This window comes from Lissotriton helveticus, chromosome 3_1 (assembly GCF_964261635.1).
Source record: "Lissotriton helveticus chromosome 3_1, aLisHel1.1, whole genome shotgun sequence".
NCBI lineage: Eukaryota > Metazoa > Chordata > Amphibia > Caudata > Salamandridae > Lissotriton > Lissotriton helveticus.
In genome coordinates, this window is record NC_136061.1 from 1692381070 (window position 1) to 1692399151 (window position 18082).

General features: G+C 42.5%; 2 protein-coding genes across 2 annotated transcripts in view; both read right to left on the reverse strand.

Annotated features, from left to right (window-relative positions):
- Window positions 1–18082, reverse strand: part of LRP1B (LDL receptor related protein 1B) — a 3812342-nt gene that overhangs the window by 3334939 nt on the left and 459321 nt on the right. The gene's annotated exons all lie outside the window — the stretch shown is intronic.
- On the reverse strand, window positions 12920–14998 carry LOC144825098 (zinc finger protein 862-like). Its single transcript, XM_078683990.1, has one exon. The coding sequence runs from the start codon at window positions 14996–14998 to the stop codon at window positions 12929–12931; it is 2070 nt and encodes a 689-aa protein (XP_078540116.1). The 3' UTR covers window positions 12920–12928.

Here is an 18082-nt window from a genome sequence, read left to right on the forward strand (position 1 = left end):
ACTCAAAATTTAGTTATACGGGCGGCCTACCAGAAAAAAATCTGTAGGTTGATATAGTTTATCTATTTGATTAGGTGCATCAAGTGTGTCATCTAGCAAGTTTACCTTAAACTCAGCAAACACAAGGAGATGATGGACGGAGTGTTGAAACTTTTCAGACACTCACTCCCAGTCACATATCTGGGTTGAATCCATCATTGTTCTTTAGCTCACTTCCCCACCCCAGTTTGGACCAAGCCATATGCATATCAGTCTTGACCCTGTGCCCCATGGGAACAGTCCAGCCCGAACTGCCAGGCCAGGTTCTCCCTGGACTGAAAACAAATATCCAGGGATGGGTTTCTGGGTAACACCCCTCATCAGCCAGGCTAGCTTGAATCCAGTGTCAAAGTGAGCAAGGGACCCACGTCTGGGCATAGCTGCCAACTTAGGGCGAATAAAGCAAACACAAGGAGATGATAAACCCAGTCTGTCGGACTTTGGATTGTGACTTGTATATTTGAAACTCTATAATAATACATTCCCTGGCTTTCATTTGGAATGTTCAGCTCCTCCTGCTCTATCATCCTTCCACCATGAATTGTCTTTGTCTCCAACTTCTTTTTTATCTGTGCTTAGACACCTTTTTAAGGGTAACAATGTGATTTTGGGTTGTGTTAAAGTGACAAACAGTTTGAATTCAGATAGGTTATTTGAACTATAAATAGGAATAAGAGTGTAATATGTTAGATTCATGTAATGTGATGTGATGTTTTTTTTGTGTATACTACACCACCTGGAATGTACAATCTATTTCCGAGCCAAGTCCCTTGAGAGTAGGTGGAATAAAGAAGCTTAGGTACTGGATATAACAGTCAAAAGGATCTCTGAAAAAAATCATTTTTCAACATCTTATGAAATTTAAGAAGGTCATAGTAGGTGGATATCTAGAGCACAGCCTCCAACATAGTCCTATTTAAAATGGCTGACAAGATGGTAACATAGCTGAATAATATATTTTTAAGGGGGTTAATCTCTGAAACAGGTACCTGAGGTACTGTTGTCTCCATTTCCAAAGTGGTAGGTACTAGTTGTCAGACATAATACTTTGAAAAACATTTTCTATGCCACTAGCCACCATATGTATCTCCAAATGTCAGTGTTTATATGGTTCCTTTACTTCAAAATCAAGATTACCTTGAGTGTTTTCTGTTTTCAGACTATGTTATTATTTTAAGAAAGAGAAGGATTTATAACAATAATCAGTACTACATGAGCAGTAGATGTAGGGTATATAGGTCAGCAATGTCCAACCTGTATTTCCCGGAAAGCTGGAAGCACGCCGAAATCAACGCCCTCCTCAAGAAGCCCAAAGTGGACCCCAAGGACCTCAAGAACTTCCGGCCCATCTCCCTGCTCCCGTTCTCGGCAAAGGTCATCGAGAAAATCATCAACAGACAACTGACCCGCCACCTGGAAGACACCAACATCCTGGACCCATCCCAGTCTGGATTCAGACGAAACCACAGCACCGAGATAGCCCTCATCGCAGCCACTGACGACTTCAGGCGCCAACTGGACAACGGCGAAACAACAGCCCTCATCCTCCTGGACCTGTAGGCCACCCTCTGCCACCGCATTCTAAAGACTGGCCTCCTAGAAGTTGGAATCCAAGGGAAGGCCCTTGACTGGACCATGTCCTTCCTCTCCGGCAGAACACAGAGCGTCTACCTCCCACCCTTCTGTTCCGAAGCCACCAACATCATCTGCAGTGTCCAACAGGGCTCATCCCTCAGCCCATCGCTGTTCAACATCTACATGGCCCCTCTCGCACAAGTGGCCCGCCAGCACGACCTCAACATCATCTCCTAAGCCGATGACACCCAGCTCATCATCTCCCTCCCCAAGGACCGTCACACCACCAAAACCAACCTCCGCGAGGGAATGAAGGCCGTCGCCGACTGGATGAGGAGCAGCTGTCTGAAGCTGCACTCAGACAGGACGGAGATACTCATCCTCGGACCCAACCCCTCAGCCTGGGATGACTCCTGGTGGCCGACCACACTGGGAACAGCACTAACACCCACCGACCATGCACGCAACCTAGGATTCATCCTCGACTCCTCCCTCTCCATGGCTAAGCAGGTCAGTGCCATCTCCTCCTCCTGCTACAACACCCTCCGCATGCTCCGCAGGATCTACAAGTGGATCCCGACCGAAACAGGAAGAACAGTGACACAGGCCCTCGTCAGCAGCAGACTGGACTATGGCAACGCACTCTACACAGGAATCCCAGCCAAACACCTATGATGACTACAACGCACCCAAAACGCCTCCGCCCGACTGATCATCAACATTCCCCGCCGCAGCCACATCACCCCCACCTGAGAGACCTACACTGGCTCCCCGTCAACAAGAGGATCACCTTCAAGCTTCTCACCATGCACACAAAGTACTCCACAACGCCGGACCAGCCTACCTTAATAGCAAACTCAGCTTCCACACCCCCACCCGCCAGCTCTGCTCCGCCAACCTCACCCTCGCCGCTGTCCCCCGCATCCAACGAACGACCTCCGGTGGCGAATCCTTCTCCTAACTCGCCGCCAAGACCTGGAACACCCTCTCTACCCACATACGGTGGACCCAAGACCTGCTCTCCTTCAGAAGACTCCTCAAGACCTGGCTCTTCGAGCACAGGCAGCACCCCCTACCCCCATCTCCTTGAGACCCTCACGGGTATGTAGCGCGCTCTACAAGTACTCTGATTGATATAATAACAAAGTAATGATAATATTTAAACAAAGAGAGGGTGACTAGCCTCTATTGCAAGCTAGATTCAGTTGTATCACCGATTAGCCAGAACAATCTTGCTAAGACTAAAAAGAAAGATGAAAAACATTAGGAGAAAAAGAATAGCCAATAATTTATTCCTTGAGAGGTTACCAGCCATACCATATAACATCTCTGGAACTTTGAATTAAAGTTCTGATTCTCAATAGAAATGTCGCAGGAATTTTGGGAATCTGTAAAATAACTGCAGAACATGATAACAAAACAAAGCAAAATAGCAACACAATGTAATGATAACAGGGTACAATACAACAAAAGAGTCAAAATGGAATGCAGTAGTACAAAGACTGACACACCAGTAAACTAGTACAAAAATACAGCAAAAAATATAACTGCACATACAACATCACAACGGATGTACGACATTACAACGCGTTCTATTACAACGCGTGCTTTCACAACGCGTCCCTTACAACGCAAGTCGTTACCACGACTTGCGTTGGGGGCGCGGATTGAGAATAGTATAATTTACTATTCTAACACCAGTCCCCGTGGACACTAGGGAAGGTGTTGGAATAGTAAATATACTATTCTTAATCCTCTAGCGCCCTCCAGCGCAAGTCGTGGTTACGACTTGGGTTGAAACGGACGTGTTGTGAAAGGATTGCGGAGTAAAATCCGTGTTGTAAAGGATGTTCCCCACATCACAACACATGACTATTGTAATGAAATGCAGCCCAACAGATATACACACATATTCTTCTCTGCTATTACCACCAAGGAAATCTATTTCATGATACAATGGTAAAAGGTGTTCGCAATACGATCTACCATACACCAAGGACATTTAAAAGTACCTATCAAAAATATTTTGAAATCCAGTTTAAGTGACCAAACTATTCATGCTGTCCAGCCTGGAATGAATGATGGCTCTTGCTGTGACTAGTTCAGCCAATATGTATTTATAAATTTAAATAAAATACAATAATGCTATTTCATAGGACACTGGGCTTTAAAACCCAAGCTCTTGGTCTAGCAATTCGAAATATTTGCGATCACCACCATAAATGTTGTGGAGCCAGAGACATCTGGTCACTTAAAAGAAGGAAGGAATAAATGGGCACCTTTCTACAAAAGCTTCAGGTCTGTTTTTGTTCCTTAAAATGACAGTCTTCTCGCTTTCTATCATATCCTGATGATGCACCGTCATTCGTGAATCATTTTCTTTCGCAACCTACACATTCCAATCACCAGCTGGGTGTCATTTTCATGCGCATGAAAATCAGCCTAACCTAACTGAACTAGTGTAGTCACCATCACCAAAAATACATTTAAGAGGAGAGGGAGGAGAGCTGCGGGTAGCATTCTGCGCTCATTTGCAAGGCATCGGTCCAGCAGCATTGCATTTTCTTTTACTGTGTCTGATCTGTGTAAAGGCACTCTGACATTTACTTCATGAGACTATCTAACCCACCCTAATTTTAAATGTCAAAAAATTAACATTGTGTCTTTCACAGTTGCAGAAGCAGCCAAGCAGTCGCTCCCTCACCACACGTCATGTGACTGCCCAGCATAACTGTCTTAAGAGTCGCTGCGCGGGCACATCCACCGGCTCTCTTTTAAATTAAAGTATGAGCTTTTCAGCACATGAAACAAAAGCAGTTTGGTTGCAAACACTGTGATAATACTCATTATCTCTTACCCAAAGGTGTGTGTCTGGAGGAAGAGACAAATAACCTTTACGTTTACTGTAGAATAATAATTGCTCAATAAACATCAAGAAATTAGCGCCACATATCACCAGAGTAAGTTGTCGCTGCAGGCTTTTGTCAAGTTGCTTAGTAAATGTTTTAGGAACCTATCAATAGTGTTACTGTTGTTTAGTTCCAAAGTTAGGAAGTTCCTGTTCTAGCCCACTGTGCCTCTCTCTTCTTTTACTCTAGGCTCTCATTCTGGCAGTCATTGGATATCCTCTTTGGTGTGACCAGGTGACAAAGAGCAGAATCAAAAGAGGCCAGTTTTGCTGCTGTGCCAATGGAAAGAATTATGCCTTGATGAAGGGATAACGTTAGATTTGTTTTGAGATATTACCATGAAATTGTGTGTTAATTTGACGAAGTAAAACATACTTCAATGAGGCAAATGATTTGTGTTGGGTTATTGTTAAGTTTATTGGCATGTACATACTGTTCTGTCACTATGTTGTAAGCAGTAATAGCAGAATTCTGCACCAACTGAATGGTTTGTTTGTACAGGGCTTGCAGAATGAGGGAACAGAGTTGGCACATGATCCCAAGGATGAACTTTACATGTACCTGCACTCATTGTGCAAAATGTATTTGCCTGATTATAAGACCTGGTGATAAGAGTGTATGGAGTTACAGGAACAGTTCTCACTCTGAGGGAAGTATTGGAGTGTGGATGCATCAAGAAACTGAAGAGTTAGCGTGGAGCCAACCACAGGAGCGGAGAAATCCGAGACATGACCATTCGAATCCATAAATTAGGAAGACGCCCTGCTTCAATACGGGAAACAATGCAAGGCTTGGACTGGCCAGAGGTAAATCCCCCATATAAACGGGATATGGTGCAGAGCCTGAATCGGCCTGTGCCCAGTAGTTCAAAACAACTGAGTGTGGTTGGCGGAAACCCACAGCGCTCCACGCTGACTAAGACACTGTTCCTGTTACTCCATACACATTTATCACTAAGTCTTATGATCAGGCAATCTCTGAGGCATATCTTGTTGTGTCCTGATGATGACCCCCCTACCCTGGCAGGGATCAAAACGCTGTCGTTCTTTGTATCTTGATTTTGCTTGTTTCTTTGTAACATTATATGAGCAAAGATACTCTGTAAAACTGTGACTTATTTACTGTTTATATTTTAGACACATACTGTGAAATGCATGAGTTTTGGAAATTTCCTGATTTACAGCTTTTACGCTGTGAAAATATTGTCATACTTCTATGGTTTTTAAATATTGTTTGCAGAAATAAATTACTTTATCTCCATTGGGAGCTCACAGACATAGACATCATTGTATTTCTATGCTTTAATGCTTTACCTTATTCACAAAGTAGGTGAAAGTTGAGACAAAATATAAACTTTTCATTGACTAAACCTACAGAAAACATTACAATCTCTCTTAAGTTTAAAAAGGTCGCTAGCGGAAATATAATATAAATGTAAGGATAATTACAGTCCTTATTGTTGTTTAGATGTTGTACTATTTTCCTGAGGCAGAAACTAATGATATTTGGGCTGTGAACTACCATGTTAATTTTTAGTTAATTATGTTGCTTGCCAACAAATAGATCAAGTCTCCCTAGAGAATAGGTCTATTTGGGTTATTCAGGGAAAATTAACCAGGTTATTTGAAAGAAAAAGGATGGTGCAAGAATCTGCATGGCTAATTAATTTAAGCTTAAAGACAAATCTTGGAATTCCCTTTCAGTTGAAAAAATGACATGACAGGCAGCCAGAATTCTAGCACAACTCACAGGAGGGGTTTGCCTTGAAGTCTTGCAGGAATGGAACCTGTTTGCTATGTTGATCGGAAAAGACACACAGATGACGGACGGAATGCAGAGCAAATCAAACCTTCACCCCAGTCAATAGATCTTGGTTAAATCAATTGGTCTTTTGCTCACCATCCCATCCCAGTTTCGACCCAGCCATATGCAAATCAGCCTTGACCCTGTGCCTCATGGGAACAGTTCAGCCGAAACGGCCAAGCCGGGTCCTCCCTGGACTAGAAACAAGCATTTCTGGACCGGTTTCAGGACATCACCCCTATTCAGCCACGCTAGCTTGAATCCAGTGTTATAGGGAGCCCGGGGGCCACATCTGGGCATATCCGGCGCACTTAGGGTGAGAAGGCAAAAGACACATAGATGATGGATGGAATGCAGACCAAATCAAACATTAACCCCCAGACGATAGATCTGAGTTAAATCCATCGCTCTTTTGCTCACCATGCCACCCCGGTTTAGACCCAGCATATGCAAATCAGTCTTGACCCTGTGCCTCATGGGATCGGGGCAGAGTGAAAGTCCCTGGGCTAGCTGTACTCTATAAGCTCGATTTTGCTATCTTGGGAAATGACAAGGAGCTGTGAAGAGTGAAAGATCAGGGCTGAAGTGATTATATGGCATCTCTGGGCTGCCTCGAGAAATCACTCCTTTAAAGCATTTCAAACGAGCAAAAATATTTCTCAATTCCTCCTAGTTGATGTATTTCTGTTTGTTTCAAAGCACTCTGTGGAGGGCAGGGGCTAGGCAGGATGTGGGAAAAGTAGTAAGGGAGTGCAAATACACGATCTGTATGCTCTACTGAGTGGCGCTGCCTCCGAGAGATACTGTGCCAGTCAGTAAGCTCACTGGCATCCAATAATGTTGCATGAACCATGGTGGCTCACACGCTGATTCCCAGCTTGTGGTTGATTTTGAAAAGACTTCTATTTTTGTATTCCAAGGAAGGTAGGAAAGTCCAACAGCTGTTTCTTGCAATGCAATCACAGCATTTTGAAGTGAAACATTTACCAGAATACAAACGTGCTAAAATGCATTTTTACTTAATAGAGGAAGTTATATCTGCTTTCCACCGCTTCTAATGTCTTTTCAGTGGCAGGTAACCGAACAAGTCCATTGTTTTTGCCGCATTCATAATTACTTTAAGAACCTCATCTAGTGAACGATAGTACCCATGCTTAATAAATAGCTTCACTCTGTAACAAGATCGCATGCCTGAAATAAACGTAACTTTCGTATTCCATGAGAATACAAGTAAAAATGTAGCTTGGAATCAAAATCATATAATGTCCTGCCCTGTGCCCACCCTGAGCAGACGTAAGAGATGGTCACGTATCTATCGTGCACTTGATCTTTCTGTGCTGGGCGTTAATGCAGGGAATACTCTGGGAGGCGTCAAGAACACTTGGGGAAACCACTGCCCTGTAACTCTGATGTGAGCTGTACTGCACTTATACTGAGGAATGAACAAAAATTTAGTTTCGTTTTTTCACTCTGCGTATGGCACAATTTTTCTGATGTTGCTGGATTTTTCCTAAGTGAACAACAGTGTTTACTGTATGATTCTCTAATAAGGCCAGATAACTTTACCTCTTTGGTGCTTAGAAGCTTCCAACGTGGTTTTTAGACAATATGGTGTCGCTCAGCTTTGTCTGGGTAACCCTCATCCTTCTAACTAAAGAACTGGTTTAATTTGGTTCTCTTTCAAGGGTCCTTTCTTGAAATGCCCTCCAGATGCAGCCTTTGAGTAAAGTGACGCTTATCAAAATAGGTACCACTGGCACTGGCTCCAAGAGCCCATAATATATCCATAATGAGGTGTGAGATCTCTACATCCGGCTATCATCAACCTTCCTGAACCAGAATTTAGGGAAAGGCAAAAGGGCAGACCTGGTCTATAAACTTTATCAACCTGATAACAAAAGAAACTGCAGGCACACTCCTCTCCCCTACCATTCACCAAATAGTGGTGTTTTGGAAAAACAAATTAGCAGGCGCTTGCTATCGAAGCCTTCATGGAATTTGTGGGGGTGGTCTTGTCTCCACCTTTGCAGCTTCAAAGCCTGGGTTTCCACCCTCCAGTCGTCGGAATGCAGGCAATACACTTTCACTACCATCACTCCCTCTTGTTTACTTTGCTAAAATGGATCCCAATTTGCTTTTGTAATTAATAGTGCAAACCAAACGTTTTCTCGACACACCTCTGCTCATGAAACTAAAGGTGCAGATTGGGAGATGCTCACTCAACGCTAGCAGCAAGACTGGTTGAGTTTACCAATGCTTATTTAAATACTAAAGCCAATACTGTAGGTTTACACCGGCTTCTTAAAGAAATCATGTACTGTATTAGAATTTGCATCTTCTGACAATGACTGTTTTAATGATGATATGTATGCCTGGTATGAAAGTGGAGCATAGATGGTATTACATTAGAAACCATCTTTTCCTAGCAGCATTTCTTAATCCAGTTGGCACATATGAAATGAATGCATGCTGCCTGGTTTATTTCCACGAACCCTTCAGATCTTAACACAATAAAAGCTGGTGTGCAGATAATTGGGTTCAGGCAGGCCAGCATTGACCAGTTTTCTTTAGTTAATTAGCTAAACATTTGTTCTTTCTCCTAAGGGCAAACAGCGCACACATCCAAAAGTTCGAAGCTCGAAAGCTCATAAGAAAACCAGGGGGCCTTGTTTCCAGTTGGATTCAAAAATTAGTCTGGCAATCTGACTTTTAATGCTACTTGATGAATATACTATGAATATCAATCCGTTTCTAAACTAAATTTGTTTTTGGACATGCATTTCTGTTCTCGATTGCATGGATGTAAAATTGGAAAATCATTTTGCTAGTGCATGACGTACAATGGTTTCAAAATAATTAGTACTGCAGTGTTTAGTAATCCACGGGGCACCGCTCCTGGTAGCCTTTCTAGCTAGAGCAGCTTTCTGCTCCCGGGATGACTTTGTGCAGTTATTAGCTGTTAAAACCAGCGAATTAAGCCCAATACTTGGATGGTCTCCAGAAAAGCGAAAATGAATTTTCAGGCCCATATATTCTGATGTGTGTGGCAGCAAATATGCAAAAGCAGGGCCAATTAATTATTACTCTGTGGCAACTTCAGTAGAAAAATGAAAGCAGGAGTGGGAGGGACGTTCTGCTGTCACTGCAACACAGAAAACTGGAACATTGCTCCTATCTTCTACCAATGCAAAGCTTTGAAGAAAATTCTATAAAACTGTCTGCAATTCAGAACCATTTTATCCATCCTCGATCATATTTAGATTCCCAGTGAAATGCTTTTTGATACACGAATATTAATTATATTAATTAATGTGGAGTGGCCGGCTATGCAGGGCAAAGTAATGAACTGCAATGTACAGATGCCATTCTTGGACATGTTCACAGGAGTTTCCAGCTATGTACATCAGGATCCTGCACTGAAGTGCTTAATTTGTGGCCGATGGATTTAGATGATGTTATGTTATGTTAGTATGTATTTGTAGAGCGCACGTTCACCCTGGGGTTTCTTGGCGCTGTGTACCGCTGGGGAACCCGTCCTGGCTTTCCCTGTGAGATGGTCCCTATTGGGCATCCCCAAGGTGAAGCCAGGCATCCCTGGCAGCGAGGGGGCCGTTGTGGAGATTAAACAAGCTATTGCCCAGAGTTGCAGCGTGGGACCCTTGGTTAGAGAGGCACGGAGGCAAGATTTATCGAGCCCGCTGACATTGGTCCCGTACCCTGCCGCGTCGGGAATTGAACCCTTGTCCCAGGCCGATCTCTGCTTCTGGGTCTGCCGCCTCTAACCGGTGAGCCACACTTCTCCTCTCCAGATGATGAGAACCGGCCCTTGTGTATGGGGAGTGGGAATCTTTTTTTTGATAAATGGACTTTGACCCACAGCAAAGGAGAGAAAAGCAGGAAAGTGAAGGCAATGAATGCAAAACAAGGAGCAGGAATGACATAAAAACTGAAGGAGTCACCAGAATGAGATAAAGTGACAAGAGCTGTGAGTTGGTCGAAGAAAGTGGCAGGAATTGGAATTAGGAACGGACATGCTCAGTATTCAGCATCCCTGGCATTGCTCCTTACTAAGCTATGAACACAGTGTTTCATTTTATTATTTCTGTGCATATTAGGGACGTCTAGCTTCCTGGCACTGTTAGTCAGTTTACACATTGGGTAACAGAGAAGAAAGTATGAATATGGGCATGGAGTAGTTGATTGTTGTTTTGATGGATTATGTTATCCATTGCTTGCTGCTGGTCTAAAGATGATGCCAGTGATGGATGACAATGGAAAACAGGCAGATAAATATATAATGCCATGTGAAAAATAAGTTAGAAAAATACAAAGAATAAGCAAAGCAGACAAAGTTGAACAAATAGTATCTCACCATTAAATGCTCAGCAGACTAGAGTGGGATATTTATCACACCTAGTAAATAGTATTAGCCCTGTATAATGTGTATATTGGTTGTAGTAAATGGTTCTTATTCTGAGTTTTCAACCTATAAAAGATACATAACATAACGTAGAGAAGTTGTATTTAATACACTGAATACCGTATGTTTGGCTTTCTTTTTGCCTTTTTGTCAAATATATTTCAGTGCGTTTGACCTACTAGAGTCTATCATGCGAAAACTGTGAGGTGCTGATAATTTTCACAAAACCTTTATTCCGATTCCTCTACAAAAGATGTATCTTTAGCCAAAAAGGGTTAAGAACTCAACCCAAAACCATCACATCCATCCAAATTCAGGTTAATTGGTAGTTCGAATATTACATCTAGTAATTCATTTTATGTGCCACTTAGTCCTTGCAGGAAGGCAAAGTATTAAACTCAGTCTTTCATTGTTAGGGATAAATAGTGCTGAACTAATTTGATGCCAGTGAGTGCTTGCAAATTTAAGTCTGCTGATCAAAGCAGAACATGTTTGACTTTGTCCTCTTTGAATTTAGCATAGTTGTTTTAAACAATAAAAAGCAACCGACAAACCATCCTGTCAAAATTTCAAGTCAAAAGATAATTCCAGCAGCTTTTTTTTCAGATTTTGAATAACAGGTACAACAATTATTGAAATTTTTCAGGAGAAATCTCTGTCCCCCTACTTCCTCCTCACTGTCTATCCTCTCTCTGATTGTTTAGTTGGGCGGAATGGCCAAGTCAGATTGTTACCCTCTTTTTTCAAAACAGTTTCTCCTCTTTTTCTCAAACAATGTGTTTATCTTTTCCCAATCCCCATCTTCTGCCTATGTGAAAGTGTCCTTCCACTTTTGGGACCCTACCACCTATGTCTCTTTCTGTTTTATAATATCTCTCTCTAATAATCTAATATATGCAACCCTATCTATACCTCGGAATATATGTGCCTATGTATTCTCTAGTATACCTACACCCGTGAACCGCTGCCCTTATCTGTTCTCAAATATTTGTGCCCCTCACCATACTATTTAATCTCTACACAGAGTGATTCTCTACTGTTTGCAACCATGAATATACCCTAGTATGTTACCTATGTCACTACTCTACCAAAGCAATTATGAATGTCTTCTAACACTTCAAGTCCTGTTATATCCTATAGACTCGTATGCACCTATATTTCCTAAAGCCTCTACTTTTATCTATGTTCTAAAACAACTACCCTTGCTGTGCAATAATACATCTACCCCTAGCAATATTATTGTACTTCTACACCAATGTATATCACATATACTACTACCTGTAACTTAGTGTTGTAAAATTGTTCCCATGCCTACACCAACGTACCTATACTCAGAAACAATACCCCCTTTTTTATCCCTCAGTTCATCTTCTCAATTCATTATCAATTATTTCTGTCGATTGTGCTCCCTACCGAATTTCATTGCCATTTTCTTGTTCCCTTTTTCTGGTTCTGTTGTCTAATTTCCTCATGTATTCAAAGTTAAGTATTTACAATATTTTGAAAACTGACTAAAACCTAAATTCAGCACCATGGGGAATGGGACAAGCAAGAGGATTTGCTCAAACTAGTGTTCTCCATTTTGTATTTTTCTATAAAATGCTGTAGATCCCATAATAAACCGACACAAGAAAAAACAGTACCCTGTGTGTTTTAGTCTTAGCTCTCAAACTTCTACAAATAAACCGAAGAATATTTTATGAACTTCTCATTTTCCATGCTTTAGTTTCATCCCATAATTTAGAGAAAAAAATTCAAATAATATACTGCACTTAGGCAATGTTCCCTCTAATTTTTTTCCTGTGTGTGCGGCAGTGGAGGGTCTCTGTGCGCTGCAACCATGGCTATGTGTGCCAGGAACCAAACCGCGCGTGTCTGCGGCGCCAAATGGCACTCCAAAATTTTTCTTTAAAAAGCGAAAAGATAGTGCATTTTCACACATACAGCGCCACAATAAGGGTCTTAAGGGCAGTTTGCAATATTGGATAAGCACGCCATGACATGAACTGGTTACACTGGCAAGTACACTTCAAGTTTAGAAAAGCACAAGACTTCAATGGTGGTACCATCATTAGATTTTAATAAATATTCTTAACTGGAGCACAGTTCATTGGGTGGGGAAATGCTGCAAGCCTATACAATATCACATATACACAAGAAGGTAGAGGGCTGTTCAGACACGTCAAGTGGCGTCACTAGATGGGTGACAGGGTTGCTTCTCACGGCGATCCTTGCCATTTTTCCAGTGCTGATAAACTCGGTCTAGGTCAACTTTCCCGTTCAGGAGGTAGGCCTTTGTCCTCATCAGCATGTCCAAATGCTTCTGCTCTAGTCTATTCCTCAATTTGCTCTTGATAGTATTCATGAGGCTGAATCCTCGTTCACAGTCTGCACTAGATGCTTGAAATGTTGCGCAGACATCAACAAGCTGAGACACGACACTATACTGAGCAGCATTGCGTACAGTGAAAGTCACCATGTCTTGAAAGGTGGTAAATAACCCACCCTTAACATGTTCTGCCACCACATATTTATAGTCTCTGTACTGTCGAACAACATCTTCTGGTGTTTCACAATCACCCAGGGCCAAGACATTTTTATACTTTTCAACAAGTCTTTCAATATTCTCAGTCCCAAAATCAAAATGCGATTGTGTGGCTATTGCCTGGATCTCAAAACTTGCCCATTCTTTTAGCTCACCTTCAGGGAACCTTTTTTGCATGTGCTCACAAAGAAGGGAAACAAAAGACAAAATAGGCCCACTGTCAAACTCTTGTCTATCCTTGTACAAAACCATCAGCTCTCTTACATTGCTGCTCCAAAAGACAGTGTCCCCCAAATACTGTTGCTTAATTTGGCCAATCTTCGCTCTTGCATACTGTACGGCTTCAACAGTAGTTAAAGAACTTTTTTGGAACAGTTTGCACAAAGATGCAAATTCACCCAGAATGTCATTAAGTACTGCAAGGGAAATATGGTAGTTGGAGTCCGATAGCTTTTTATAACAATATTTAGCAATTGGATCATTCTCCTCAATTTTCTCATGCTCAAAGTACTTAAGAACAGTTTCGTAATTACGAATTAGTGCACCAACAGCAAAATGCCTTGAAAGCCACCGGACTTCATTCAGTGGTCGAAAAGAGACAACTTCACATTCAGTGACCGATGCAATTTCATCCAGCTTGGACTTCCTTGCAGGAGATCTGGAGAACACAGTGTAGACAGTCCTCAATAATGTCTCCATCTCTTTAATCATTGGAACCCTCTTCCAGGCATCATCAACTCCCAAATCTTCTCGATGGGCGACACAATGCTGCTCAACTAGATGAGGAATGGATTGTTTAAGGCGAGTAGCAACACCATTATTCTTCCCCAGCATCACAGATGCACCATCAGATGTGAACATGACCATTTTCATGAGGTCCAGTTCATTGGCAGTGTAGAATTCTTTCACGGCAGTAGTGATAGCCTCAGCATTACAGCTAGTCAGCTTCACTATGCCCCCAAACTGCGTTTTATGCTCAGTTGATGTTACAGGTCGGAACTTGAAATACAGGATGAGCATTTTTGAAACAGAAATATCTGTGCTCTCATCAATTATCAAGGTGTGATACAAAGCTTGCCGAAGTTCTGTCATAGCTTCACAGTGTATCACGCTATTGATGGCCTCAAGGAACTCAAAGGCATAGTTCTTGCTCCTCCAGCTGTCTGGTATCTTCACATACAAAGCTAAGTGGTCATGGATGTCTTGTACAGATAACATTGAAGTGTTTATCTTGACTGCCAGCAACACGTTGTTGATGAGAATCTTTATCTCCTCAGGCATAGATATTTGGCGTTCAACTACTTCCATTCTATTTGCTTTGTCTGTGGCAGTTTCTGTCAGCATTGCCCGTACTCCAAAACCAAACCTCGCAGCAGCACTTCTGTTTCTCAATATCACCATGGCAGACTCGTGTACTTTGCTAAGTAGATGGCGTTTCATGTAGTCCAGTTTCCAGCCATCACTCCATTTCTTCCCTGTGGAAAAGTCCCCAACAATCTTGGCTTCGGCACATGCTTTGCAAATCAAGCCCACATCCGGACTGTATTGAAATAGTTCCCCGAGTTGCATGCGGACCTTGCTTCGTGACTTCTGTGTCTCAGCCTCCACAATTTCCTTCATCCACTCTTCCTTGAATACAAGGCAACATTTCTTCCTTTGTGGTGAAGCACTGCACTCTCCTGAAGTTACAGCTTTGCGCTTGAACATTTCCGTACCCGCCGGTTTGAGCCTGCTGTCCCACAAAGCCTGCAAAATAAGGAAACATGGCTTACGTTGACGCCTAGCTCATGAATGCAAACTGTTATACTACAATGTTCAAGATGCACCACAGTTTAACTCAACCCAACAATTACCTCTTCTGCCTGCACTCACGTGCGCCTCTTTAAATGTATGGGGTTCTTGCTGTGAAACCTGCAACAGAAGAAAACATTGGTAAGTATATATGGTACTACCATTTTCAAGACGCACCACAGTTTAACTCAACCCAACAATTACCTCTTCTGCCTGCACTCACGTGCGCCTCTTTAAATGTATGGGGTTCTTGCTGTGAAACCTGCAACAGAAGAAAACATCGGTAAGTATATATGGTACTACAATGTTCAAGATGCACCACTGTTTAACTCAACCCAACAATTACCTCTTCTGCCTGCACTCACGTGCGCCTCTTTAAATGTATGGGGTTCTTGCTGTGAAACCTGCAACAGAAGAAAACATCGGTAAGTATATATGGTACAACAATGTTCAAGACGCACCACTGTTTAACTCAACCCAACAATTACCTCTTCTGCCTGCACTCACGTGCGCCTCTTTAAATGTATGGGGTTCTTGCTGTGAAACCTGCAACAGAAGAAAACATCGGTAAGTATATATGGTACTACAATGTTCAAGACGCACCACTGTTTAACTCAACCCAACAATTACCTCTTCTGCCTGCACTCACGTGCGCCTCTTTAAATGTATGGGGTTCTTGCTGTGAAACCTGCAACAGAAGAAAACATCGGTAAGTATATATGGTACAACAATGTTCAAGACGCACCACTGTTTAACTCAACCCAACAATTACCTCTTCTGCCTGCACTCACGTGCGCCTCTTTAAATGTATGGGGTTCTTGCTGTGAAACCTGCAACAGAAGAATACATCGGTAAGTATATATGGTACAACAATGTTCAAGACGCACCACTGTTTAACTCAACCCAACAATTACCTCTTCTGCCTGCACTCACATGCGCCTCTTTGAATGTATGGGGTTCTTGCTGTGAAACCTGCAACAGAAGAAAACATCGGTAAGTATATATGGTACTACAATGTTCAAGACGCACCACTGTTTAACTCAACCCAACAATTACCTCTTCTGCCTGCACTCACGTGCGCCTCTTTAAATGTATGGGGTTCTTGCTGTGAAACCTGCAACAGAAGAAAACATCGGTAAGTATATATGGTACTACAATGTTCAAGACGCACCACAGTTTAACTCAACCCAACAATTACCTCTTCTGCCTGCACTCACGTCTGCCTGTGCAATTGTCTTTGTAGTACGGTCTCACGAACCTGCAAAAGATAAAAGGGTGCAGATTGTGAATCTATTTACCCAGCAACCCCCAACCCAACGAGGAACGTAAACAGAATTACCTTGTCTTTGTGGTACTCGCACCTGACCACTGTAATCCAAATACCGTACAGACTGGAAACCTACAAGTGAAGACAAGTAAGTCAGCAAACGCCTGAAGAATTACAAACTGTGAATGGGACCGGTCAAGAGGCCCAAGACAAAAAATGACCAAATAATTACCTGGGATTTCAGCTTAGGACAAACAGGGGTGTGCCCATGTGTTCCATTATTAGCATCCATTATCTTAAACTGGTCTATAAATGTGAATCCCAGGGGAAAGCGGCATTACAGAAGGTGTAGCACAAAATACAAACTGCAAATGGTTGAGGTGGGTGAACAAGGTAACCCACAGGATGGCTGAGAAGCACACAATCCATCAAAGACAAGTACAAAGGAGACCACAGACAGAGGTCAGTGGGATCTCATAGCTGAGGCAGCAGGGCCTTGTGGAAGCAAGACATGTGGAGAGGAGGCCTCAGACTTGAGGCTGCAGTCAAACAGAGGACAGTGTGTCCTCAGGGCTGAAGCAACAGAGCCTCGTGGGAGTATAATGAATATGGAGGAGTCCTCAGGCAGAGGTCAGTGGGTTCTCAAACCTGAGGCTGCATTCAGATGACAGTGTGACTTCAGAGTAGAGGAGAGGGAGACAATAAATTAACAGGAAGGGTTGAGCTAGAAGGGAGTCAAGAGTGGGCTCTAACAGCCTGTGCACAAGCTGAGTCTGAAAAATATTTGGTATATAAGTCAAGCAACAAACATGTTAGAATAGGATTACAATACGTGCTGCTCAACCATAACATCCAAAAATTCTTCTACCAGGTCATTTGCAATAAATGATAGGGGAGCCACATGTGCAAATGTGCATCTGTACACTGTGAGGCTCTGGGGGGGGGCATAATGCCCTCTTTCTGAGTCTTTAACGAGCTCCGAGGAGGCTGCCTTTTTACACTAAAACTAATGCAGGTGATAACAGGCGTAAAACGATTTTAGTGCATAACTGCCAAGGTTTCAGATTGCTATGTGTGACATTTCCACAATGTCAGTTAATTATGAGTGACATTTCAATGAATATGAGTGACTCTTTCACGCAAGTAAAATCAAGCATTGAAGACGAGGGAAACAAATTAATATCAGAAACTACACCCAGTCCAGCAACAAGAAAGTCTAGGATCTCAAAATTGCATCAAAGCACCAGAAACGGAAGGGCACCAACCAAAGACAAACTGCATGACGGCTCTTAATCACAGACATCCACTCCCCACCCTCCCCCCTCCCTGAATAAAACCAAGCTCTTAAGTCCATGGAAAAAGCTCAATATCAGGAAGTATGCCCTTAAAACAATACCTCGCTTTGAAAGACTTTCAAGCTGCTGCAAAACCCCTGAAATGTAAAGTCACAAACCTAGTGCCCCTTTCCAAAAAGACGGTTACAGGAAGGGGATCCAAGAGGAGCCATTTTATAATTCAGGCTAGCAACAGGCTTGTCTTTTAAAATTCCATATTGCACACAGATAATCGATCAATCATGGTAATTAAGAAATATGTGAACTGTAAGTAGTCAAAGTGGGATTTTTAAGAGGCCATTTCTCCCTTTTCCGTTTTCATGCTGCTTTACAAAAATGGTATTTTTTGGCAGGCATTTACAACGTGATCTGTGTGAATTAACCTTGCTGTTGCTGAAA

What these genes read in the sequence shown, in the direction of transcription:
- LOC144825098 (XM_078683990.1), bottom strand. Translation starts at nt 14,998, where the DNA reads ATGTTCAAGCGCAAAGCTGTAACTTCAGGAGAGTGCAGTGCTTCACCA.